At 43.0% G+C, this 26,142-nt stretch overlaps 1 protein-coding gene across 1 annotated transcript; it reads right to left on the minus strand.

The window, feature by feature from the left end:
• Positions 1–6,564: 6,564 nt before the first annotated feature.
• LOC141135583 (avidin-like) lies at positions 6,565–25,898 on the minus strand. Its single transcript, XM_073624441.1, has 4 exons — positions 25,746–25,898; positions 14,667–14,868; positions 9,941–10,061; positions 6,565–7,733 (listed from the first exon to the last, which is right to left on the minus strand). Exons 1-4 carry the CDS (start codon positions 25,812–25,814, stop codon positions 7,691–7,693), a joined length of 435 nt encoding a protein of 144 aa, XP_073480542.1. The 5' UTR covers positions 25,815–25,898; the 3' UTR covers positions 6,565–7,690.
• Between the last annotated feature and the right edge of the window lie 244 nt (positions 25,899–26,142).

The following is a 26,142-nucleotide window of genomic DNA, read 5'->3' on the forward strand; positions in this document are numbered from 1 at the left end:
TATTGATAGCCCCCCTACCCGCAAAGAATTCAAGCTATCTTAGCCGGACATCACGGGCACTCAGGGGGGGCAAGCCAAGATGGCCACTTTCAAGCGCCGTCAGGGTTGGTTCATTTGGAATTCCAGCCTCAGGCCCAACTGAGCCAGCATAGTTGGCAGAATGTTGCCATAAAAAGTTGTGTAGAACACAGCACGCCAGGATAATATGATTCAGTTTGTACTCCGCCATGTGTATGGGTGTAAGAAATAGGCGGAACCGGCTGGCCATGATTCCAAACGTGTTCTCCACCACTCTTCTGGCTCTGGCCAGCCAGTAATTAAAAACCCTCTGGTGTGGGGTGAGGGTCCTCATCGCGAATGGCCGCATAAGATGGTCCCCCAGCGCAAATGCTTCATCCGCAACAAAGACGAATTTGAGTCCTTCCACATTGTCTTCTGGAGGTGGCAAGTCCAAGCTGCCATTCTGGAGACGCCTGTAGAACTCCATCTGGGCGATGACTCCACCATCGGACATCCGGCCATTCTTCCCCACGTCCACATACAGGAACTCATAAGTAGCCGACACCACCGCCAACATCACAATACTATTTAACCCCTTATAATTATAATAGTACGACCCCGAGTTGGGTGGTGGGACGATGTGAACGTGTTTCCCATCAATTGCCCCTCCGCAGTTAGGAAAGTCCCACCGCTGGGCAAAGTGGGAGGCCACAGTCTGCCATTCCTGTGGCGTGGAAGGAAACTGTGGAGTCAAACCAAAAAAAAACAATTATTCATTGTGCGCATAAACAGGGAAAGCAGATTAGACACAAACATTCTTGGCCAACATCAAGATAACATTTATTTGAGGGAGTTTTTAAAGACCAAAGTAAAAGGTACACCTATCAGATTCCCTCCCCCCCCCTTCTCATGGGCCATTTCTAACATTATAGGGGGGGAGCTCTTGGACAGGTAACCCTCTCCACTTCATTGAGAGATGAATGCCTAAATAATGAGTATTACTTTGAACAGCCCCTTCTTAGTTACACTATCGGCAGCCCACTGGACAGGTAGGAAGTGTCATAATACAAAGATATAAATACACACTGTACACACTGTACACATTTGAGCACATTTGGACATTCTGCTATTACCTATCAAGATAATAATAGGATACAAAAACTTTAGACAGTACCATTTGAAGGTATACAGGCAGGCCCTTGCACTACATGCTTTGGGGAATTCATCCATACATCTGACCACAAAAGAGATGGGTATAGTGTGTATGGGTTTGGCAAAGTCAGCAGATAGATGATTGAGGATAGATAGAGAATTGGGATCAGCTGACTTAGCAGTTGGGGGGGGAGGGAGGGTTCCAAATGATTTGGGGACACCCAAAAAAATGCCTCTGGCACTCTGCCTGAAATTAAAGCACAAATCACATTTATAAACATTTTAGGGGGTATTTAGGGTAAAGCACTACTATGGAGCTGATAAAATACATTGTTAAGTGACTACATGAGGTGAATATAGGGCCAGGAGACCATGCTGGGGAGGTAAGTGAAGGCAAATATGTATGAAGGACAAAAAAATAATTACAAAAAAATCCAGCATGCATGAGAACAAAGGGGACATTCACAGCATATTCCAATCATGGTAGGGAATGAGGAAAGAAATACAATATATTATCAAACATTATATACAATAAAATGTGATGTTAAAGGATACAAATCTTACCTTAATATACTCCTTCTGCAGGACCTGGATGATGGCAGAACAGATCTCTGGGATAATGATACCCAGAGCCTGGGGGGAGATGCCTGTCGAAAACTTCAAGTCCTGCAGGCTTCTCCCCGTCGCCAAGTACCGCAGGGTGGCGACTAGCCTCTGCTCCGGAGTGATGGCTTGCCTCATGCAGGTATCCTGCCTGCTGATATAGGGGGTCAGCAAAGCCAACAAACGGTGAAATACGGGGTCCGTCATCCGGAGAAAGTTCCTGAAATCATCAGGATTATTCTCACGGATCTCACGGAGCAAAGGCATATGACAGAACTGGTCACGCTGGAGCAACCAATTCTTGGTCCATGAACTCCTCCCCACCCTGTTCATGGACTGGACTTGTGTCAAGGTCAGGATCCCAACACCAAGCCCCCGCACAGCACGAACTCTACGAGGAATACGTATACGCAACATGGCTAGAAAACGGTCGGCTGCTCAGAACGAAGTAACAGAACGCATTGAAGAACAGCATGTCCTGTGAAGAGCGACCTGAAAAACAGTAACGAACGAACAAGAACACAATGACTGAGTCACGCGTAGCTTGCTGCACGCACTGAAGAGCAGATACAAACCCACAAGCACAAACTGAACAGCAGAAAACGATCTGAAAACCACGAGTCTGAAAAAGCGCAAATCGTCTCTCACCAAACTTTTACTAACACAAGATTAGCAAAAGGAGCCCAAAGGGTGCTGCGCTTGGTTCTGAACTGGCCTTTTCTAGTCTCGTCGTACGTGGTTTACGTCACCGCGTTCTTGGCGAGCGGAAATTCCGACAACTTTGTGCGACCGTGTGTACGCAAAACAAGTTTGAGCCAACATCCGTCAGAAAAAATCCATGGATTTTGTTGTTGGGATGTCCGATCAATGTCCGATCGTGTGTACGGGGCATTAATGTGACCTATAAACTCAGTTGAAAAACAAACTGAAATCTTTTAGGGGTGGGGGGAGGGGGGGGAGTAAAAATAAAAAACTAAAATAATGTGGTTGCATAAGTGTGCACACCCTCTTATTACTGGGGATGTAGCTGTGTTCAGAATTAAGCAATCACATTCAAACTCATGTTAAGGATTTGCCCCCTTAATGACTAGAGCATTTTTAACAATTTGGCACTGTGCTGCTTCAACTGGTAATTGCGCAGTCATGCAATGCTGTACACAAAAGAAATTTGAATCCATTTTTTTCCCCATAAATAGAGCTTTCTTTTGATGGTATTTGATCACCTGCAGTTTTTATTTTTTGCGATATAAACGAAAAAAGACTAAAACATTTTTGAAAAAAATTAATATTTTCTACTTTTTGTTAGTAAAAAATACAATAAACTCAATTCTAGTCATACATTTAGGCCAAAATGCATTCAGCCGCATGTCTCGGGTAAAAAAAAAAATTCAATATGCGCATATTTATTGGTTTGCGCAAAAGTTATAGCGTCCACAAACTAGGGTACATTTTCTGGAATTTACGCAGCTTTTAGTTTATGACTGCCCATTTCTTGAGGTGCTAAAATGGAAGGGCAGTACAACGCCCCCATTTTGGAAAGTAAATACTCTAAGGAAATTGCTGAGAGTCATGTTGAGCATATTGAATGTTTGTTTTTTGTTTTTTTGTGTCACAAGTGATTGAAAAAATGACAACAATAAAAAAAAATGTACACAAAGTTGTCACTGAAACAATATATTGCTCACACATGCCATGGGTATATGTGAAATTACACCCCAAAATACATTCTGCTGCTTCTCCTGAGTACGGGGATACCATATGCGTGGAACTTTTTGTCAGTCTAACCACGTACAGGACCCCAAACACCAAGCACCGCCTTCAGGCTTTCTAAGGGCATCCCCACAACTGTGGCAGGTGGTTGTGGGAGTCTGTGGGCAGGGGGCTAATCGGAATCTGGAAGCCCCCTTTAAGAAGGGGATCCCCAGGTCCCACCCCCCCATGTGAATGAGTAATCGGGTACATAGTACCCCTACCCATTCACCAAAAAATGGCCACAATGTAATAAAAACACACAATTTTTGACAAAATCCTTTATTAAAAAATACAATCACGTCGCCCGCCGGACCCGAAAAAGAAAAAAAACAAAGACGCTCCCGCCGTCGATGAAGGCTGGCTGCCTACTGCAGGCTCCGCCGTCTGACATTTCTTATATCTTATAGCCAGGGGTGGGGCCACCTGGCTCCGTCACCTGGTGGTTCCTGCTCCCTTGTGATGTCACGGACCGGTGCATGCTGGGTTGGTGATGTCACAAGGGGTGGGACCACCAGGTGATGTAGTCAGGTGGTCCTGCCCCTTACCTATATAAGAAATGTCAGATGGCGGAGCCTGCAGTAGGTAGCCAGCCTTCATCGATAGTGGGAGCGTCTTTGTTTTTTTTAATTTTTCGTGTCCGACAGGCAGCATGATTGATGGTGGATTTACATTGGGGGACACTATTTTTAATAAAGGAATTGTCAAAAACTGTCTGTGTTTATTTTACTTTGTGACACGTTTTTGGTGAATGGGTAGGGGTACTATGTACCTGATATTCATTCACATATGGGGGGATCTGGGGGCCCCCTTCTTAAAGCAAAAAAGTTGTGGGGATGAGGCCCTTGTCCCCATCAACATGGGGACAAGGTGCTTTGGGGTATGTGGCCTGGTACGGTTCAGGAGGGGGGGGGGTGCTTGCTCGTCCCCCCCTTTTCTGACTTGCCCGGCTGCATGTTCGGTTAAGGGCCTGGTATAGATTTCGGGGGGGGGTCCCCCACTGTGTTTTTTTTTCAACATTTTTAATTGTCTGTTTTTTGGGTTTTTTTTAATGGAAACCCACTGACAGCTAATCGGCTGGCTTCCCAGGCTACTCCTTAGCAATCAGCTTAATGCGATAAATTACCGCATTAACTAATCTCCAAAATGTTTACCAGTTTAGAGTTACAGAGGAGGTCTAGTGCTAGAAATATTGCTCTTGCTATAATGTTCGCTGTGATTCCTCGCGTGTGTTGTGAACACTGTTTACATATTTGGGCGTGACCTACATATGTGTTCACCACTGCACGTGAGCACAGGGGGCGCTATAAAAAAAGTGTTATTATTTATTCTATTACTTTTTGTTCTTTTTTATCGCTTTTATTGCTGTCACAAGAAATGAAAACATCGCTTGTGACAACAATAAGGCATGACAGGTCCTCTTTATGGAGACATCTGTGGTCAGTAAGACTCCACATCTCTCCTCTACAAACAAAGCATCAGATAAAAAAAAAACATTGATCTAATGCTTTCCAAAAAAAAATGGCCTTACATCGGTCGTGAATCAGAAGTGACATCATGAGGTCGCTCTGGGCCTCCTAGACCATAGGGATAAGTGCAGGCCATCTTTCCTCTGCTCATCTCTATGGTCAGCTGCCGCCACCATCTGAACAGTTCCCGGGCTTCCCGATGAGCCAGGAAATCCCGCGAACCATCGGAGAACGGCGAGGGGAAGGAGGTGGGGCGACCACCCCTCCCGCTGCTTCTAAAAGTAATCGAGTGGCTGATCAACTGTTTTGATCACTTCTTATCAGAAAGAGCAGCGGCTGCAGCCATAACCTCTGTATTGAACTGCAAAGTCATGAAGTAAATCTCCAGTTAGATGGTCGGCAAGTGTATATGATGCATGGTATAACTTCACCCGCAGTTACATCTAGCTTTGTACATCTCATAAACATACAGTATATAGCTGACTTAAGTACTGTTTTGTCTGTTTCCTGATATTGGTAACCCAATATGCAAGGGGAATAACTGACCTAACTTGCTTTATGTGAAAGCCAAAAAAATAATCTGTTTGTCCACCCAGTATCAGTGACCGTTACTAAGCAGCCCACATACTGCAATTGTGTTTGGGGAAAACCAATATTCTCTTTCATAAGTATTATGTAATGTAATATTTATTGTTTTTTCTGCTTATGAATTGGACATCTATTTACCTTTGTCATTTATTTATATGATATTCTTATGCAGCTTAGCAAGAAGAATGCGCACGCGATGGCTACTAGCACTTATATAACATATCTTTACAACCAGTGTTGGGTCAGTTTTAAAAGCAAATAAACTTTCCAGATCTTTTTGGATTATCAGAATTAAGTATCCTGTCTAAAAGACACTCCAAAAAAGGACACAGTGTTGTCTTTTCTGTCTGTTTCTCTTAAAGTGGATATAAAACCTCACATATACCCAGTGACAAGAACAGCCTCAGATAATACACAGAGATTAAACAAATCTCCCTACATAAGTTTTACTTGTATATTTGCTATCTTCAGCTTGCTATATTCTTTAACAAATTGCCGCCCGCCCACCGTCAAATGACGGAGTGGCAGTGCGGCTCTCGTTCTGGGCGGATGTCATATGACGTCGGCCCATTCAAACAGGGCATGGGCGTGATCGGGTGCACGCAGCCCTGCACTGTCAGTGGCAGCGTGTCCCCGAGACACAGCGCGTCACTGACAAGGGGGAACAGCCATTGGGCATGGCTGTTCACCACGTGATCGGCCGTAATTAAGTGACGGACGATCACAAATGGTACTGCCTGCTTGAAGGATTTCATCGAATGGCAGAAATAAGTAGGGTTCGCCCCAGAACCTCTGGCTGCGGTGGGAAAATCATAGTTTGTAGCAGTATTAGGATCAACACAGGGGATGCCCTCAATATTCATGAATTATGAAAAAACAGTTGCAATATCCAGACCTGATCCCCACCTAACCTAGTATTACCCAGACTTTTCATCAAACTAGGTTTGTACCTGTCTCCAACCCAGTCCCCTGGCTCACAATAAATAATACAGATGTAAACAAGTACGAGGAAAATATATTATTTTATTAATCTTTGTGCAATGCAGGAAAATAAACCCATCATTCACAATGGCATAATATATATGTATATGTGTGTGTGTGTGTGTGTGTATGTGGGTAAAGCGTGTTCATTCTCATTTGTTTTCCCTAAATCCCTGCTGTTACTTATACACACTATAATCACATATTGGTAATTTTGACTTATTGATTATTTTGTCTTATGTCCAACTTTATAAACATGCAAATTTACCAACTGTTGTTATTTTTATATTCTGAATACCCTTCCACCTTATACTGCTTGCAATACTACAATGGGCAATGATCGATTTGGCCTCACATTTGTGGAAATGATAAGGTAATGACAAAAACAACTTTGATCAAATCTGATTCAAACCCTCTGGTTTTAATTCTGTTTGAGAGATCTGGGGTTCTAACTTTTCTTTTTCCAGCCTGAACACTGAGAAAGTAGCGAAACCAGAGAGTCTACATCACAGCCAGGCAACTAACATTTTTCAGAAGGTGATCACTTGGTATTTCTGTTGTGATATGTTTACAGAATACATTTAGAATTAGAAAATGGTGAGCACAGATGGGTAATTTGAGTCCATAAAAACATTCAGTTTTAAAAAAAATTAAACATACTGTACTTCTCAAAGCATAATGAAAACTTAGACTGCAACTGAGATTGTTTCATTGTGAGCTGAGAAGTGGGTTTTAAAAAGAATGTAGTCTTTTCAGAGTTTTTTTTTAGTTATACATTCATAATAAATATAATATTTTGAAAATGTTGTATGTGAAATTTGCAACTCTATATGTACATTGAAGCACAAGATTCTGTTTCCTAATTCACAGTCCTACACTTCAAACCTATGCAATTGCTTTATATCCCAATTTAGCTCTCACTGGCCTAATCTGGCAATGACTATCTCATCATTATACACTACTCTGTACATTTAATCTCTTTGTAATTTGACTGTGTGTTCATGTAAGACATAAGAAGTCATAGCGTGCAGAAAAGCAAATAATTTAAGAATTTTGTGAATAAAGAAAATTTATTTTAACTTATTTAAGCATTTCAGACTTTTATAAAGGTTTGAAGTTGAGGTGGAGGCGGTGAATAATTCTTCCCTTCAGTTTCTTTTCTTCAGTGGGTAGAATATATTATATCCAAGTCTGAAAAAAAGATTATTTTCTAGTCAGCAGTCAATTTGTGAATTAGAATTCTATATTTCAACAATTTTCTATATGTGAACATCTGCTACATGTAAGGCCTACAAATGTAGGTAATAAGAGAGAACCATGCCCATACTAATTTACAATACTCAGGAAAATGTCATTTTTGTGTACACGTAGGGGTGAAAGTAGGGTCTCAGACTGACTTTCTTACTTCAGCATTATTTTTAAGGCTGCTACTTAAGGCCCTTTCACACTACTGCGACTTCAAAGTCCTGGGATTTTGCCGCAATTTTAAATAGATTTTGCCACGGTTACAGGGAATGCCTGTGTAGACCCTCATGAAAGTCGGACCAGAGTAGTACAGGGACTACTTGAAGTCGCACATATATAAATGGTTATCATTAGAAATCACGGGGAACGACTTGTTGCACAAGTGTGAAAGGAGCCTAAGGGTTCAATATACTGCTGGAAGAGGATTTTTCAGAAAACTGTCCTCTATGATTTACACACCTTTCTGTATCCTGCACCCTCAACCTTCCTCCCTGCATTTGTTCAATATCTACACTAAATCTTCAAAAGACACCCCTAGACTGAGCCTGAGTTTGTCGGTGTGCTTTTGGAACTGAAAACTGGGAAAGCCAGCGGCCCTTCTGGGGATTATCACTACATTTGTTGGTGCTGATTCATTTTTGTAGCCTATTGTACACTATCACACTAACTTCTGCTCTAATGTACACAACCTATTTGTTCCCTTTGTTATTTGTAAAGCTTTTTTTGTATGCCTACTGATGTGGAGAGCTTTGTTCATACTAAAATAACTACACTTAAAACAAAATAATAATAAAAACAACTAGTTAGTTAGCCAGACCTTGGATATGCCTTATGTCAGTAGTGCAACCCCATGTTACCATGACATATCATCCATATGTGCAGGGTGTCACTGCATATGGGCCCCCGAGGGGGGGAGCACACTGTGATCCACCCTGCACATATGGATGATTGTCCCCTGGTTCACAGCTGGGATTATCGGTGCAGCGGGAGGGACAGCTGTGAGCACCAATCTCCGTGCATAGTTTTTTAGCTGACAGCAACTTCTCCTCCTCTCCCTCCCGCGGCTATAATGGTAATACATTTAAAAGGGCTAATAAAAGCCCTGGGTGGCTTAACGTCAACTTTAAAAATTCATATAAAAGCAAAGGAGAAGGCCTTCCAAAAATACAAGGCTGAGGGAACATCATCAGCATTCCAACTGTACAAAAAATGCAATAGAAATGTAAGGGTGTAATCAGGGTGGCTAAGATAGAACACGAAAGGCATATAAAAGAGGAGTGTAAGAAAAATTCCAAGAAATTCTTTAAGTACATAAATAGTAAAAGAGGGAGGACAGATCATATTGGCCCCATAAAGAATGATGAAGGGATTCTGGTTACAAAGTATGGTGAGATGGCAAAGGTTTTGAATGTATCCTTCTCAGTCTTCACGAGGCAAATGGGGGGCTTCAGTAACCAAAACTGCTATGTTTATCTTCATGAGACGTCACAGAAAGCACCACCATGGTTAACAGAGGATAAAATCACAAACTTGAAAAACTTAACATAAATACAGGCAGTCCCCGGGTTACGAACACATTAAGGACTGTAGGTTTGTTCGCAAGTGGAATTTGTTCATAAGATGGAACACCGCTTGTAAGTGTAACTTCCGCCTGTGCAGGGATGTGGGATGTTCTGGCGGCCGCCTGTGCAGGGATGTGGGATGTTCCAGGCGCTTCTGGGGCTCTTCTGGCCATGCAGTACATGAAGTACTACAGTGTGGAATGTGGCAAGATAGCTGCTCGGAGGTATCCAGGACCAGCGTGGAGCACAAGCAGCCGGGATTGAGGCCATTCATAAGTAGGAGTCATTCGTAAGTCGGGTGTTCGTAAGTCAGGGACTGCCTGTAAGTCACCGGGACCAGATGGCTCCCAATATTTATGGACCTGACTGCACTACCCACCACCATACACACTGTGCTCTTCTCCTGCACATACTACCCACCACTATACACTCTGCACTGTACATTCTCTAGTTAACATTACTGCATTCTGCACTATGTTAGTCATCTCAGACTCCATTAAACCACACCCCTTTAAGCCACGCCCACATTTTGCAGTGGTGTGCTATGCGCGCCGTTTAAAAAAAAAATGCTAAATTAGTGTGCCTCCATACCTTGTTTGCGACCAGTTATTCTGAGGATCCTGAGTTTCTGATCTCAAAAGCCAGGAGGTTTGAAGAACTCTCTGCCCAGACGTATTTAAGAAACACTGTCCTGTGAACACTGTAATAGAATCTGTAAAGGAACAGACTTGTGTTTAAAAAAAAAAAAAAAAGAATTATAAAAAAAAATAATGAAGAAGTGATGTGTCAATGTGTGAGAGTGGATTACCAGCCAGCATTAATTCTGGCTTTCTGTGTTCAACAGTTCACATCACGAGGAGCATTCACCTAGACTGACATGTGATTGTAGAGTTCAGGACTGCCATATCAGCTACCTGATTTTGTGGATTTGGGGAGTCCCCCTGTTAAAGGGGGCTTCCAGATTCCGATAAGCCCCCTGCCCACAGACCCAGACAACCATCAGGCCAGGATTGTGGGAAAGAGACCCTTTTCCCTAACAACATGGGAACAAGGTGCCATGGGGGGGGGGGGGAGCACCCCCTATACATAATACCCTTACTCATTCACCAAAAAGTACTCAAAGTACTTAATAAAAACACACCAGTGTTTGACAAGTCCTTTATAAGGAAAAACATAAGAAGGTCGACCCAAATGGATAAAAAACGCTGCCCTGTTAACACAACTGTTCTTGTCCAGGAACTCAGCCGAATGATGGGTAAACATAAGGGAAACCTGCTGACAGCTGATGAATCATCGGTTGTTAAAGTGGTTCTGAAGGCAGAAGTTTTTTTTATCGTAATGCATTCTGTGTGCAGCAGCCCTCCCAATACTTACCTGAGCCCCATCTTGATCCAGCTATGTTGCACAAGAGACTTGGCTGTCCGGGAGTCTCCCTCCTGAATTGGCACAGACACATAGCAGGCATCGGACTGCCATATTAGAGTTCAGGACTGCCATATCAGCTACCTGATTTTGTGCATCTGGGGTGCCCCCTTGTTAAAGGGGGCTTCCCGATTCCGATAAGCCCCCTGCCCACAGATCCCCACAACCACCTGGCCAGGTTTGTGGGAAAGAGATCCTTTTCCCTATCAACAATTTTTTTTTTTTGGCGTGGTTCACCTTAAAATTCATACCAGACCCCAGGGAAACCTGCTGACAGCTGATGAATCATCGGTTGTTAAAGTGGTTCTAAAGGCAGAAGTTTTTTTTATCATAATGCATTCTGTGTGCAGCAGCCCCCCTAATACTTACCTGAGCCCCATCTTGATCCAGCTATGTTGCACAAGAGACTCGGCTGTCCCTCCTGAATTGGCACAGACACACAGCAGGAACCATTGGCTCTGGCAATGAGGAGAGAGAAGGGGCAGGGCTGAGCAGCAGCTCTGTATCTGAATGGACACACAGAGGAGTGGCTCGGCTTGTGTACTCCCATAACAAACTGCTTGCTGTGGGGGCAGGAGGGAGGGGCCAGGAACGCTGGCGAGGGACCAGAGAAGAGGAGAATCTGGGCTGCTTTCTGCAAAACTTACTGCACACAGCAGGTAAGTATAGCATGTTTGTTATTTTTTAATAAAAAAAATAACAAAGACTTTAGTATCACTTTAACCGCTTCCGGACCAGCCGCCTCAGTTGTACTGCGGCAGGTTGGCTCCCCTGCACGAAACCACATAGCTGTACGTTGGCTCACGGGGTCCGGATAGCAGGACTGAGCGGGGGTGCCGATGCTCGTGGCAGACGGTCGCGATGACCGCCGGCCATGAGTGATCGTGAGCAGGAGACACAGAACAGGGACGAGTGCATGTAAACACACACTTCCCTGTTCTCTTCTGACAGGAGTGACAGATCCGGTGTTACTAATAGCTAGGAACCACGATCTGTCACTTCCTCTAGTTAGTCCCCTCCCACTTCAGTTAGAATCACTCCCCAGGGAACATAGTTAACCCCTTCACCGCCCCCTAGTGTTAACCCCTTCACTGCCAGTGACATTTTTACAGTAATGATTGCACTGATCGCTGTATTAATGCCAATTAATGCCAATGGTTTAAAAAATGTGTCAGAATTGTCTGATGTGTCCGCCATAATGTCACAGTCACAATAAAAAAAATCGCAGATCGCCGCCATTACTAGTAAAAAAAAAAATACTAATAAAATGCTATAAATCTATCCCCTATTTTGTAGATGCTATAACTTTTGCGCAAACGAATCAATATACGCTTATTGCGATTTTTTTTACCAAAAATATGTAGAAGAATACGTATAAATATCAGCCTAAACTGAGAAAAAATTTGCTTTTTAAAAAAAAAAAATGGGAATATTTATTAGTGCAGTGCAGCCGCCTCTCTATAATGATCTTAGCCACGGTCACATGCAGGTTACTACCCTGCACTGTACGTGACAACAGTGAGGAACCACTAACAGTCCACCCAGACACAACAATTTTCATTTAAATATATTCTTCAATTGCCACAAGTCATTTAACTTAAAGAGCTTACAATCTAAGGTCCCTATACTCACATATATACACATAGTAGGGCAAATTTAGACAGGAGACAATTAACCTACTAATGTGTCATGGAGTGGGTACCAAATGCAAACCCAGTTATAACCTTGTAATAGTAGTATCAATATCATCACTGTACAACACACAGTCACATAGCTCATGCAGAGAGCAGAGTTGTGGTGGGGACCAAAAAAGCCCTACCCATTACAGACTACCTGCAGAAAGCTACGGGAAGGGCTGGATGCTGAGCAATCTCCCTGCATTGAGAGAGCAGTAGTATCTGATTTGTATTACAGGAAGCTCCTGCATAGAGGAAAAGTTTCACACCAGGTTACTGCACAATCACAGAAGAAATGCATAAAGCACTCCCAGATTCAAGTAAGAATACACATGATTCTTGAATTCAAATAATATTTGCTTATTCCGGATCTCAGCTTTAAGTATACAGTCAGGTCCATAAATATTGTGACATTGACACAATTCTAATCTTTTTGGCTCTATACACCACCACAATGGATTTGAAATGAAACAAACAAGATGTGCTTTAACTGCAGACTTTCAGCTTTAATTCAAGGGTATTTACATCCAAATCAGGTGAACGGTGTAGGAATTAAAACAGTTTGTATATGTGCCTCCCACTTTTTATGGGACCAAAAGTAATGGGACAATTGGCTGCTCAGCTGTTCCATGGCCAGGTGTGTGTTATTCCCTCAATATCCAATTACAAGGAGCAGATAAAATGTCCAGAGTTCATTTCAAGTCTGCTATTTGAAATATAAGATCCAAAGAGCTGTCACTATCAGTAAAGCAAGCCATCATTAGGCTAAAAAAACAAACCCATCAGAGAGATAGCAAAAACATTAGGTGTAGCCAAATCAATTGTTTGGAACATCCTTAAAAAGAAAGAATGCACCGGTGAGCTCAGTAACACCAAAAGACCCGGAAGACCACGGAAAACAACTGTGGTGGATGACCGAAGTATTCTTTCCCTGGTGAAGAAAACACTCTTCACAAAAGTTGGCCAGATCAAGAACACTCTCCAGGAGGTAGGTGTATGTGTGTCAAAATCAGCAATCAAGGGAAGACTTCACCAGAGTGAATAGAAAGGGTTCACCACAAGATGTAAACCATTGGTGAGCCTCAAAAACAAGAAGGCCAGATTAGAGTTTGCCAAAAAACATCTAAAAAAGCCTTCACAGTTCTGGAACAACATCCTATGGACAGATGAGACCAAGATCAACCAGAGTGATGGGAAGAGAAGAGTATGGAGAAAGAAAAGAACTGCTCATGATCCAAAGCATACCACCTCATCAGTGAAGCATGGTGGTGGTAGTGTCATGGCGTGGGCATGTATGGCTGCCAATGGAACTGGTTCTCTTGTATTTATTGATGATGTGACTGCTGACTAAAGCAGCAGGATGAATTCTGAAGTGTTTCTGGCAATATTATCTGCTCATATTAAGCAAAATGCTTCAGAACTCATTGGACGGCACTTCACAGTGCATATGGACAATGACCCGAAGCTGCGAAAGCAACCAAAGAGTTTTTTAAGGGAAAGAAGTGGAATGTTATGCAATGGCCAAGTCAATCACCTGACCTGATTTCGATTGAGGATGCATTTCACTTGCTGAAGACAAAACTGAAGGGAAAATGCCCCAAGAACAGCAGTAGAGGCCTGGCAGAGCATCACCAGTGATGCAACCCAGCATCTGGTGATGTCTATGCATTCCAGACTTCAGGCTGTAATTGACTGCAAAGGATTTGCAACCAAGTATTAAAAAGTGAAAGTTTGATGGATGATTGTTAATCTGTCCCATTACTTTTGGTTCCTTAAAAAGTGAGAGGCACATATACAAACTGTTGTAATTCCTACACCGTTCACCTGATTTGGATGTAAATACCCTCAAATTAAAGCTGAAAGTCTGCAGTTAAAGCACATCTTTTTGGTTTCATTACAAATCAATTGTGGTGGTGTATAGAGCCAAAAAGATTAGAATTGTGTCAATGTCCCAATATTTATGAACCTGACTGTATATGATCAGCCTCAAGCGTATCATCACCCAAGGAGAAAATCCCAGGGAAGAATCATCTGCTGGACTCCATGGACTGGTAAATACCCATTCCTTGCAAGTCAAGAGCTATATCGCTGTGTAAACTGTTGGCGCTATATAAATCGTGAATAATAATAATAATAATTAGTAGTTGCTCACATATAATTTTTTTACAACCCAGTAAAGCTCTTCTTTAACAAAATAACATAAAGGAAATAAAACTTACTGGAAAAAAGCCACTTCACTGTAAATCCAAATGATGGAAGATCAGTCAGTTGTTGATATCCAATTAGAGGCGATAACACAATTGTTTTATTAGTGGAAGATACAGCTGTCAGATATTTGCCTAAAAATGTTCCATTTTTAAAGACAGTATCAATGGTCATTTCAGAGCCAAGATCATTCTTCCACTGACCAGCCAGGTTGCACTGTGTAAAGAAGAAAGAGGGAGTAAATCATTTGTGGTATTCAGACAGGCTGCACCTGTCCACAAAAATTATAGCAATAGAAATAAGGTTCTAGGTAAAACTTCATTTTGGATAGAGTGGGGAATGGTTAGATCCTCTGTTAAGTTTTAATTTCAGTCTGTGTCCCCGTCGGGTAGTCACCCCTCTCTTTATGACTATAGTCATCAGGAACAAAAATGAGGGGAAATCCACAATTCATTCATAAAACAGGAATTAAAGTGGTTGTAAACCTCAGACATGAAATATGAACAAAGCATATCCCTCTATAGCAGGGATATGCAATTAGCGGACCTCCAGCTGTTGCAGAACTACAAGTTGCATGAGGCATAGCAAGACTCTGACAGCCAAAAGCATGACACCCAGAGGCAAAAGCATGATGGGACTTGTAGTTTTGCAACAGCTGGAGGTCCGCTAATTGCATATCCCTGCTCTATAGTGTATACTTTTCTCAATTAGGAGCACTAAGTATAATTTCTGTCTGCTGTTCCATTCCTCTGCTATAAGCAGGTGTCACTTCTGACAAGTTTTTCTGACACCAAGACAAAAAAAGGTGACAGCGGTGGGAGCTCCAGCTGATTAACAGCCTCAGCTCTGTTCCTGTGAGTTGTGTGGAGGGGGGGTATGTCTCTTCCCTCCAATCAGCTCACAGGGCTCTGCTCACTGAGCTCTGAAGAGTAAGAGGCTACTTTCACACTGAGGCGTGTGGGCGCTGGCGGTACAGCGGCACTAAATATAGAGCCGCTTTACCGTCGTTTTAGCGGCGCAGCAGCCGAAAAAGAGTTAAAACCGCCTGCAAAGTGCCACTTTGCGGCGCTTTGCGGGCAGGTTTGCAGCGCTGCCCCATTGTTTTCAATGGGAAAGGGCGCTTTAGGAGCGGTAAATACACCACTCCTACAGCGCTCCAAAGATGCAGCTTGCAGGACTTTTTTGACCGCCCTGCAAGCGCACCGCTCCAGTGTGAAAGCCCTCGGGGCTTTCACACTGGAGTGCATTGAGCGGCTCTTTCAGGGCGCTTTGCAGGCGCTATTTTTAGCACTTTAGTGCGTGCAAAGCGCCTCAGTGTGAAAGGAGCCTTAGACAAGTTTTATAGATTCAGCACTTTGAACGGATGTTGACAAGAGAAGACTGTAGATAAACAGGCACAACTTATCAACTTATGTAGGAGGATTTGTTTCATCTCTGGGTAACATCTGAGGGCAAATACTTCACTGGGTGTATGTTAGGGTTTACAACCACCTTAAAGCTAAATGCCAACTTTTGGGCCAAGCTGGCCCAAACAAACTATGTCCCTCACTAACATGTGAGGCCACTGGATGTGCAGTATAAACTGTATGAGGCTGAGGCTACATACAGCATACCGCACTGTGTTCCGGGTTCCAGACGAGACTCCCTGTCTCATACCCAGAACACAATAGAGTCTATCTGATCAGCGCTCAGTCAGAGAAAGTGACGTATTCTAGCAATTAATACAAAGCTTCCTCTGGTTGGCTGAGTCAGGAGGTTGTGACATCATCTGTCTGCCTCTCTGGCTCAGCCAATCAGAGGAAGCTTTGTTTATACAGTTTATACCGCACATCTAGCAGCCTCACATGTTAGTGAGGGACATTATTTGTTTGGGCCAGCTTGGTAGCAAAAGTAGCAAAAGCTGGAGTTAAGCTTAAAAGGGAAATACGCTAATGAGGACACCTGTTCTGTAAACAACTGGCTAAGGCCCCATTCACATTTGTGCAACTTGTCCTGCAATTTGGGACTGCAAAGTCGCATGACAAGTTGTACCCCATGATTTCCAACGAGTAGCGTTCATATATGTGCAACTTCAAGTTGCAGCGACTTCAAAGTAGTCCCTTTGGTCTGACTTTGATGCTACTCCAGGTCCATAGACCTCAAGATTACACAGGCATTGCTCCAAGGAGCATCAAAGTCACATGACTTTCGGGTCGCACAAGTGTGAATGGGGCCTAAGAGGGGAGTTCCCTTCACTGGCAAATTTCCTCTAACTTATTATTGGACATGAAGGGAAATATCCTGAATTGGACACAAACAGCAAAAAATAAGGAGACAGAGGTTTGTCCCTTCCCTACTCTACTCCTTACTTTTCTAGGAGCCACCCACCCTCCAAAAAAAAAAAAAAAAAAGAAAGCTGAAAATATAATATAAAAAACCTTGAGAGAATTTCTGTATGTGTGGAAGCAGTGGTCTCTATGCAGTGCTCAACCTCCCCCCCCCCCCCCCTCCTTCCTAGTGAGATGAGTTATGCTGATTGCAGAGCTATAGATCTGACTCAGCAGGGGCATGTCAGACCACTGCAGAGAAATCACTGCGTCCACACTGCAGCATTGTGGCAGGGGAGAGGCTTGTCTTCTCAGGCTGTAGCTGCTTTCTAAAGAAAACATATTGTGTACCTGCCCCATCTCCTGTCTGGTGTACCAGTGAGCGCTGAAGGAGCAGAATAAAGAGTAATGACTGGCAGTCATTGCTCTCCACTCAGAGCTGACCTAGAATTAAGTGTTCAAAGATTGTGTGATCACTCCGGTTCTCAGGCTCAGAGGCAGCGGGGGACAGCCGCAACATCAGACTGAAATTTCAGTATGGTGTTAAGTATAGATGCTTGTTTTTTATATAATTCCATACTTCTCCTTTAAGAGATGTCCGCATAGATGGCAGCGTAACTGCAGGCAGATACAGACGTATACAGAGAAGACAGTAATGGAAGATGTTTCTACACTTTTATAATGATACACAGTTTTTGGTCCATACATCAAACTTGGGCAATTTAAAGTACTGTACTGTCAAAAAGTCACAAAATACTATCCATACAAACTTCCAAGTTCTGTAAAGGATTTCCAGTTGCTGCCTCTATCTTTATCTGCATGCTAAGATAGGTATGGAGACATCACTTACCTCTGAGCTTCTTCTTTTATTTTGGATAATGAAGAAGTATTAGAACTTCTTCAATTTTTCACTGTATCCCTATCGGGGAGATATTCGCTAATTTCCTGTGAGGACAGAACTCTCCCGGAATTTATTATATGGGACATGAAGCGGGCATTAATCTCCCCAATGGGGTCACAGTGAGAAATAGAAACCTGACAGAAATTTTACCTCCTTATCAACCAATACAAAATTAGAAAGCAAAAGTCAGTGGATTTTCACAGGTGGTTCTAAACAGTGCCAGTACACACTGGGATTAATTTACTAAAGGTAAATAGACTGTGCACTTTGCAGAGTGCAGTTGCCCTCTGTGAGTGCAATTGCCCCAGAGCTTAGTAAATGAGGTATGGCTTGACTTTGCAAAGAGTACCCAATCCTGTGCAAGGAAAATTTAAAAAACAGCATTTTTGCTTGCATGTGATTGGATGATGGAAGTCAGCAGAGCTTCTGCTCATTTACTAAGCTCTGGAGCAACTGCTCTTGCAGAGGGCAACTGCACTTTGCAAAGGGTACAGTCTTTTTCCCTTTAGTAAATCAACCTCCCTGTTTGTGAATAGCAGCAGCTGTCTTCGGCTATTGTTGTCTAAGTGGTGACTAGAGCTTCTGATCAATCCTGGACAAGACAGTGTGCATCCAGCGATGGCGTATTTGTGGAGTTCTGGCCGCACACAAACTGGCCACAGCTAATCAGAAAGTTTGTGAGCATAGCACAGTGTTTCTGCATCCAGAGGCGGATTTTAGCTACCTCTGAATGTAGAAAGCGATGCACGCCTGGCCACCTGTGTGAATGTAGCGTGTTCACACTGCTGTGGCCCCAAAGTCGTGTGACTTCCAGTGCAACTTTGCATTGCGACTTTTCTTGTGACTTGATGCAACTTCAATCCTACTTCAATCCAACTTTTATCCGACTTTGATGTTTCGCGACTTTGGCTTTGGCAAATCATAATAATACAGAGCGTGACACATATTATTAATGTTGTTACCCGTATACTATATTTGAGATTTAATATCTCTCAGATATGATTTGGTTTACATGAGAGTTCTTTGACCTTGAGTGAAAGCTTTAACACAATAACAAAAATGTAGTGGTATATATTAACCACTTCCCGCCCGCCCTATAGCGGATTGACGTCCGGGAAGTGGTTGTGTTATCCTGACTGGACGTCATATGACGTCCAGCAGGATAACATGCCGCAGCGCGCCCCCGGGGGCGCGCATCGCGGCGATCGGTGGAGCGGTGTGTCAGTCTGACACACCGCTACACTGATCTTGGTAAAAAGCCTCCGGCGGAGGCTCTTTACCACGTGATCAGCCGTGTCCAATCACGGCTGATCACGCTGTCAATAGGAAGAGCCGTTGATCGGCTCTTCCTCACTCGCGTCTGACAGATGCAAGTAGAGGAGAGCCGATCGGCGGCTCTCCTGGCAGGGGGGGTCTGCGCTGATTGTTTATCAGCGCAGCCCCCCCTCAGATCACCCCACTGGACTACCAGGGATGCCACTAGGACCACCAGGGAAGGGGCAATGTGGATGGCCAGGTATGTACCCCATGGCCATCCACATGTGCCCAATCTGTGCCAATCAGTGCCCACAAATGGGCACTGATTGGCACTATTATGTCCATGATATGCCCAGATCTGCCCAGCAATGCTCTATCAGTGCCATCTGTCATTGCCCATCTGTGCCACCTGTCAGTGCCCATCAGTGCCCATCTGTGCTCACCTATCAGTGCCCATCAGTGCCACACATCAGTGCCACACATACGTACCCATCAGTACCACCCATATATACCAATCAATGCCACCTACGAGTGCCCATCAGTGCCGCCTATGTGTGCCCATCGGTGCCACCTATAAGTGCCCATCAGTGCCGCATACCAGTGCCACCTATCAGTGCCCATCAGTGCCACCTATCATTGCCCATCAGTGCCGCCTATCAGTGCCCATCATCAGTGCCCGTTAGTGTCACCTCATCAGTGCCACCTCATTGGTGCCACCTCATCGGTGCCCATCTGTGCCGCTGTATCAGTGCCCATTATTGAAGGAGAAAGCGTACTTATTTACAAAAAAATTTAACAGAAACAAAGAAAAACTTGTTTTTTTTCGAAATTTTCAGTCTTTTTTTATTTGTTGCGCAAAAAATAAAAACCACAGAGGTGATCAAATACCACCAAAAGAAAGCTCTATTTGTGGGAACAAAATGATAAAAAATTTGTTTGGGTACAGTGTAGCATGACCGCGCAATTGTCATTCAAATTGCAACAGCGCTGAAAGGTGAAAATTGGGCTGGGCGGGAAGGTGTCTAAGTGCCTGGTATTGAAGTGGTTAAAGTAGGCCTAGACTAATACACATCAAGCTATCTAATTGTACAGGGAAAGGGTAAAAATCATGGATTACATGAAGGAATACAGAGTATATTCCTTAAAACATTAATCTACAAACAGTAGGACATAAAAGGCTTAAAGGGGTTGTAAAGGTAATTATTTTTTTTTTTTAAAATAACAAACATGTTATACTTACCTTCACTGTGCAGCTCGTTCTGCACAGAGTGGCCCCGAACCTGGTCTTCTGGGGTCCCTCGGCGGCTGTTTCAGCTCCTCCCCGCAAGCATTAACCACCTTAATGCGAGCTCCCGCATGGTGGTGAGTGCTTGCGGGCGCGCTCCCGTGATACAGCCGGCGGCTATAGCCGCTCGCTGTATCACTCGGCCCCGCCCCCCGGTGCGCCGCGTCATCGGATGTGATTGACAGCAGTGCGAGCCAATGGCTGCGCTGCTTTCAATCCATCCACTGCAGCCAATCAGCGACCAGGCTGAGCTGCAATGAAGATGACGAGAACGAGCAGCGAAGATTCGAGGCGTCAGGTAAGTAAAACAGGGGGCCTGGGGGTGGCGGTATTGTCAAAAGTTTTTTCACCTTAATGCATAGAATGCATTAAGGTGAAAAAATTTTTACCTTTACAACCCCTTTAAGACCAACATATTTAGATACAAGGACAAGGGAGATTTCCCATATTTAACATTCCCGTAGAGGTTCCATTCACGTGACTGCTCTACCATAGAGTGTGTGTTTCCCTCCCATCTAGTCTGTGTATATCATTACAGGCTGATGCCTCATTGGCTCTGATTGGTGGGCTTCCCTATTCCTGGTAAAGGACTGGCTACATCTCCAATCCCTATACTTTGCATAAATCAGCCCCCTTTAATGTAAATCCTTGTGACTATTCTGAGCAGGAGATTAACTTGACCTTTTCCCGGGAAGTTAAGTATTGATTGCGGGTTGACCTCCCTTCATTGCATATCCAAACATGGGATCCTTTGAAGTGAATATGTGTAGAACAATGAGGTTTGGGTCCCATTGTTTAAATACACAAGCCTAGGAACCGAATTGTCTGGTCTAACAGACACTTCTGTGAAGCTATGTTGCACACCCTCCATAGATACGAGTACCTGAGTACCTGTAACAGTCCATCTGCATACCTGAGTACCTGTCACAGTTTATCTGAGTACCGAGTACCTGTCACAGTCCATCTGAGTACCTGAGTACCTGTCACAGTCCATCTGAGTGCCCAAGTACCCGAATACCTGTCACAGTTCATCTGAGTACCCGAGTACCTGAGCACCTGTTACAGCCCATCTGAGTACCTGTCACAGTCCACCCGAGTACCTGTCACAGTCCACCTGAGTACCGAGTACCTGAGTACCTGTCACAGTCCATCTGTGTACCTGTCACAGTTCATCTGAGTACCCGAGTACCTGTCACAGTCCATCTGTGTACCTGAGTACCTGTCACAGTTCATCTGAGTACCCTAGTACCTGAGCACCTGTCACAGCCCATCTGAGTACCTGTCACAGCCCATCTGAGTTTCTGTCACAGTTCACCTGAGTACCTGAGTACCTGTCACAGCCATTTGAGTACCTGAGTACCTGTCACAGTCCATCTGAATACCTGTCACAGTTCATCTGAGTACCCGAGTACCTGAGTACCTGTAACAGTCCATCTGAGTACCCGAGTACCTGTCACAGTTCATCTGAGTACGCGAGTACCTGAGCACCTGTCACAGCCCATCTGAGTATCTGTCACAGTTCATCTGAGTATCGTCACCGCCCTTCAGAGTACCCTGCACCACCCATCAGAGTACCCGAGTACCAGTCACCAGCCCATCAGAGTACCTGAGTACCAGTCACCAGCCCATCAGAGTAGAATAAAGGAATGAGAAACGGCGCCAGAATAATATAAAATATATATATATATATATATATATATATAAATATAAAGTGATGCTGCACTAAAAAATTAGTGAACCTAATGAAACAAAAAAATAGTGAAAAATTGGGCGCAAACCATATATACATATGAATGTCAACTAGACCCACATAGGTGTGACACACTAATCAACACATATACCATAAAATATATATTAACCAGTCCAATATAGAGAAATGTGAAATTAATATAATTATATCTGTGAAACAAATATAAATAGGTGTATTTCTTCTGTGTGGGTGAATTCTCCAACACTGTGCCTTCATAAAGTGCAGTATACTAGTTTCTTGTGATAAAAATGCTTCACCCGAAGTGACAAATAAATCTGCTCACAAGATGTCTCTGGCCACAAGGTGACCACCAGGCATAAAGTATGGAAAACTTCCTCAGCAAACCAGGATCCTCCAAGCCAATTAGAACTTCAATCGAGCATCTCCAATATTGATCAAACCTCATACAATCATAGATGGTGAATGGTAATACTCTGATAATACACTCAGTGCGAATCCCAAACGCTCCTTATCCTTATCTTAGATCTGTAAGGATTGGCTCTCCCAAGAATGAGCCAAAAAGGCAATATAGCGTAATAATGTCCTTATTGTCAGAGCACTTACATGCCTTAAAACGTACAGCAGATGGCAGCTCAGCTGTGGGATGAGGCAGGGGCCGATCCGTCACTTGAATGTGAAACCAGGAAGCACAGCATGCATCTCAGCTGGGGGTGGAGGAGATAGCTCCTGTATCTAGCATCTACAACAGGGGTCTCACACTGGCGGCCCTCCAGCTGTTGTGAAACTACAAGACCCATGAGGCACTGCAAGGTTGACAGTTACAAGCATGACTCCCACAGGCAGAGGCATGATGGGACTTGTAGTTTTGCAACAGCTGGAGGGCTGTTTCTTTCCTAGGCATTTCTTGCCTAGGCGCACGTCTTCAGGAAAATTTTCTTCAGATTTAAGATAAGGATAAGGAGCGTTTGGGATTTGCATTGAGTGTATTATCAGAGGATTACCATTCACCATCTATGATTGTATGAGGTTTGATCGATATTGGAGATGCTCGATTGAAGTTCTAATTGGCTTGGAGGATTCTGGTTTGCTGAGGAAGTTTTCCATACTTTATGCCTGGTGGTCACCTTGTGGCCAGAGACATCTGGTGAGCAGATTTATTTGTCACTTCGGGTGAAGCATTTTTTTCACAAGAAACTAGCATACTGCATTTTATGAAGACACGGTGTTGGAGAATTCACCCACACAGAAGAAATACACCTATTTATATTTGTTTCACAGATATAATTATATTTATTTCACATTTCACTATATTGGACTGGTTTATATATATTTTATGGTATATGTGTTGATTAGTATGCCACACCTATGTGGGTCTAGTTGACATTCATATGTATATATGGTTTTGCGCCCAATTTTTCACTATTTTTAGCCCATCAGAGTACCCAAGTACCTATCTGTAGCCCATCAGAGTACCCGAGAACCTGTCATCAGGCCATCAGAGTACCCGAGTTCCTGTCACCAGCCCATCAGAGTAACCGAGTACCTGTCTCCAGCCCATCAGAGTACCCAAGCACCTATCTGCAGCCCATCAGAGTACCCGAGTACCTATCTGCAGCCCATGCCTCATGGAATATACTTGGGGTGTTTTCTTTCCACAATGGGGTCATTTTGTGGGTAATTCCATTGTCTTGGTGCTCCAGGGCCTTCAAAAGTGTAATAGGTCGTTAGGAAATTAGAGGTGTAATTTATGCTCCTAGAACGCCTGATGGTGCTCCATGCATGTTGGGCCTCTGTATGTGGCCAGGCTGTTTAAAAGTCACACACATGTGGTATCGCCATACTCAGGAGGAGTAGTAGAATGTAATTTGGGGTGTCATTTTTGCTATATAGATGCTTTGAGTTAGAAATATATTATAAACTGACCATTTTGTGTAAAAAAAAAAAATAAGTTTTAATTTTCTTTCCACGTTTTCCAAAGACTTGTGGAAAAAAATGAACCATTCAAAAGACTCAGTATGCCTCACAGAATAGACGTTGGGGTGTTTGCTTTCCAAAATGGGGTCATTTTGTGGATAATTCCACTGTCCTGGTGCTCCAGGGCCTTCACAAATGTAATAGGTCATTAGGAAATTAGAGGTGTAATTTATGCTCCTAGAACCCCTGATGGTGCTCCCTGCATGTTGGACCTCTCTGTGTGGCCAGGCTGTGTAAAAGTCTCACACATGTGGTATCGCCATACTCGGGAGGAGTAGCAGAATGTATTTTGGGGTGTAATTGGAAGTATGCATATGCTGTGTGTGAGAAATAGCTTGTTATTATGACAATTTTGTGGAAAAAAATAAAAAAAATTCTTCATTTTCCCAAGAATTGTGGGAAAAAAATACAACTTCAAAAAACTCACCATGCCTCTTACTAAATACCTTTGACTGTCTACTTTTCAAAAAGGGGTCATTTTGGGGGGGGGGGGGGGGGTATTTGTACTTTCCTGACATTTCAGGGCCTCAAGAAATGAGATAGGCCATCAGTGCATCAGGTGTGATCAATTTTTAATGATTTGCATCATAGCTTGTAGAATTTATAACTTTCACAGAGACTAAATAATATCCACTAATTTGGGTTATTTTTACCAAAGAGATGTAGCAGTATAAATTTTTGCCCAAATTTATGAACAAAAATGACTTATTTGCAAAGTTTTATCATAGAAACTAAAAAAAAGTGTTTTTTTTCAAAATTTTCGCTCTTTTTTCACTTATGTCACAAAAATAAAAAAAACTGTGGTGATTAAATACCACCAAAAGAGAGCTCTGTTTGTATGAAAATAAAAATGTTGTTTGGGTACAGTGTTGCATGACTAATTGACATTCAAAGTGTGAGTGCTGAAAGCTAAAAATTGGCCTGGGCAGGAAGGGTGTATAAATGCCCTGTATTGAAGTGGTTACGCGCTGCAATTATTTTATTGTATTTATGTTATAGGAGTATGTATATTAATCTAACTTGTGAGCTGCTTGTATTTAATCACTGGCACTGACTTTTTTTCTTTGTCACACATATTATTGAAGTTATAAAACCCTCTTGAAGTCACTGCCAAAGTCGCAAATATAAGACAAAGAAACAACTTCCTTGCGACGTTTGTGATTTTAACATTGCAACCTATGGCACTCATTTCGCAAACAAGACAAACAATTTTTTTTGCCGCTGCCACTTGTGTCGCAGCAATTAAGACGGCACCCACTGAAATCAATTTGTTTTGACTTCTGTGTTGCACATCGCAACAAGTTGCATCAGAAGTTGCAGCAGTGTGAACCAGGGCTTACACTTCACGTTTCTTGGCTAGCAAATAAAATGTATTATCACCCCTACACTCTCCCACTTGGTGGTAAATGCATCTATTCATTATATAGTTACATAGTTACATAGTAGGTGAGGTTGAAAAAAGACACAAGTCCATCAAGTCCAACCTATGTGTGTGATTATGTGTCAGTATTACATTACATATCCCTGTATGTTGCGGTCAGTCAGGTGATTATCAAATTAATAAGAAGAGCAGAGTAGCATTACCATACACAGACAGAATAATGGCATTGATAATATTTCAATATAAGAGGTAAAACTTAATACCCTTCTATAGTTTACCTTTTGACCGGTACAAAGAGTGAAGCTCAGCAGAGCCAGAGTGAGTACTGCAGGAATCTTCATCCTCATGGTGCTTCCCCAGGATCTGAGTACCCCAGCTTAGCAGTGTCCCTGTATTTATACAGCTGGATGACTCATTAACTGAAGTTGTCACTTACCTTGCCAAATACTATATGACGGTATTGTAGGATGGTGGCTTTGATTCTAAGAAAAACCCCAAAGTTTGCTAATCGATTACTTCATCCTTTTTCTGAATTTCATAACTGCTCCACCCTTTTAAAAAATCAAGTAAGACAACAACTAGCAGCATACTGTCATGCATTGAAGAAGTCATACATTCCAGAGATTAAAACATAACTAAAGGCAAAACTTTTTTTAAAGTTTTGGATAGAGTGCA

This window comes from Aquarana catesbeiana, linkage group LG01 (assembly GCF_042186555.1).
Source record: "Aquarana catesbeiana isolate 2022-GZ linkage group LG01, ASM4218655v1, whole genome shotgun sequence".
NCBI lineage: Eukaryota > Metazoa > Chordata > Amphibia > Anura > Ranidae > Aquarana > Aquarana catesbeiana.

Coding starts and splice junctions, on each gene's coding strand:
- LOC141135583 (XM_073624441.1), bottom strand. CDS start 25,814: ATGAGGATGAAGATTCCTGCAGTACTCACTCTGGCTCTGCTGAGCTTC. Junction 14,869..25,745: donor CTCTTTGTACCGGTCAAAAG/GTAAACTATAGA, acceptor TTCTTTACACAG/TGCAACCTGGCTGGTCAGTG. Junction 7,734..9,940: donor AATAACTGGTCGCAAACAAG/GTATGGAGGCAC, acceptor TCTTTTTTTCAG/ACTTGGATATAATATATTCT.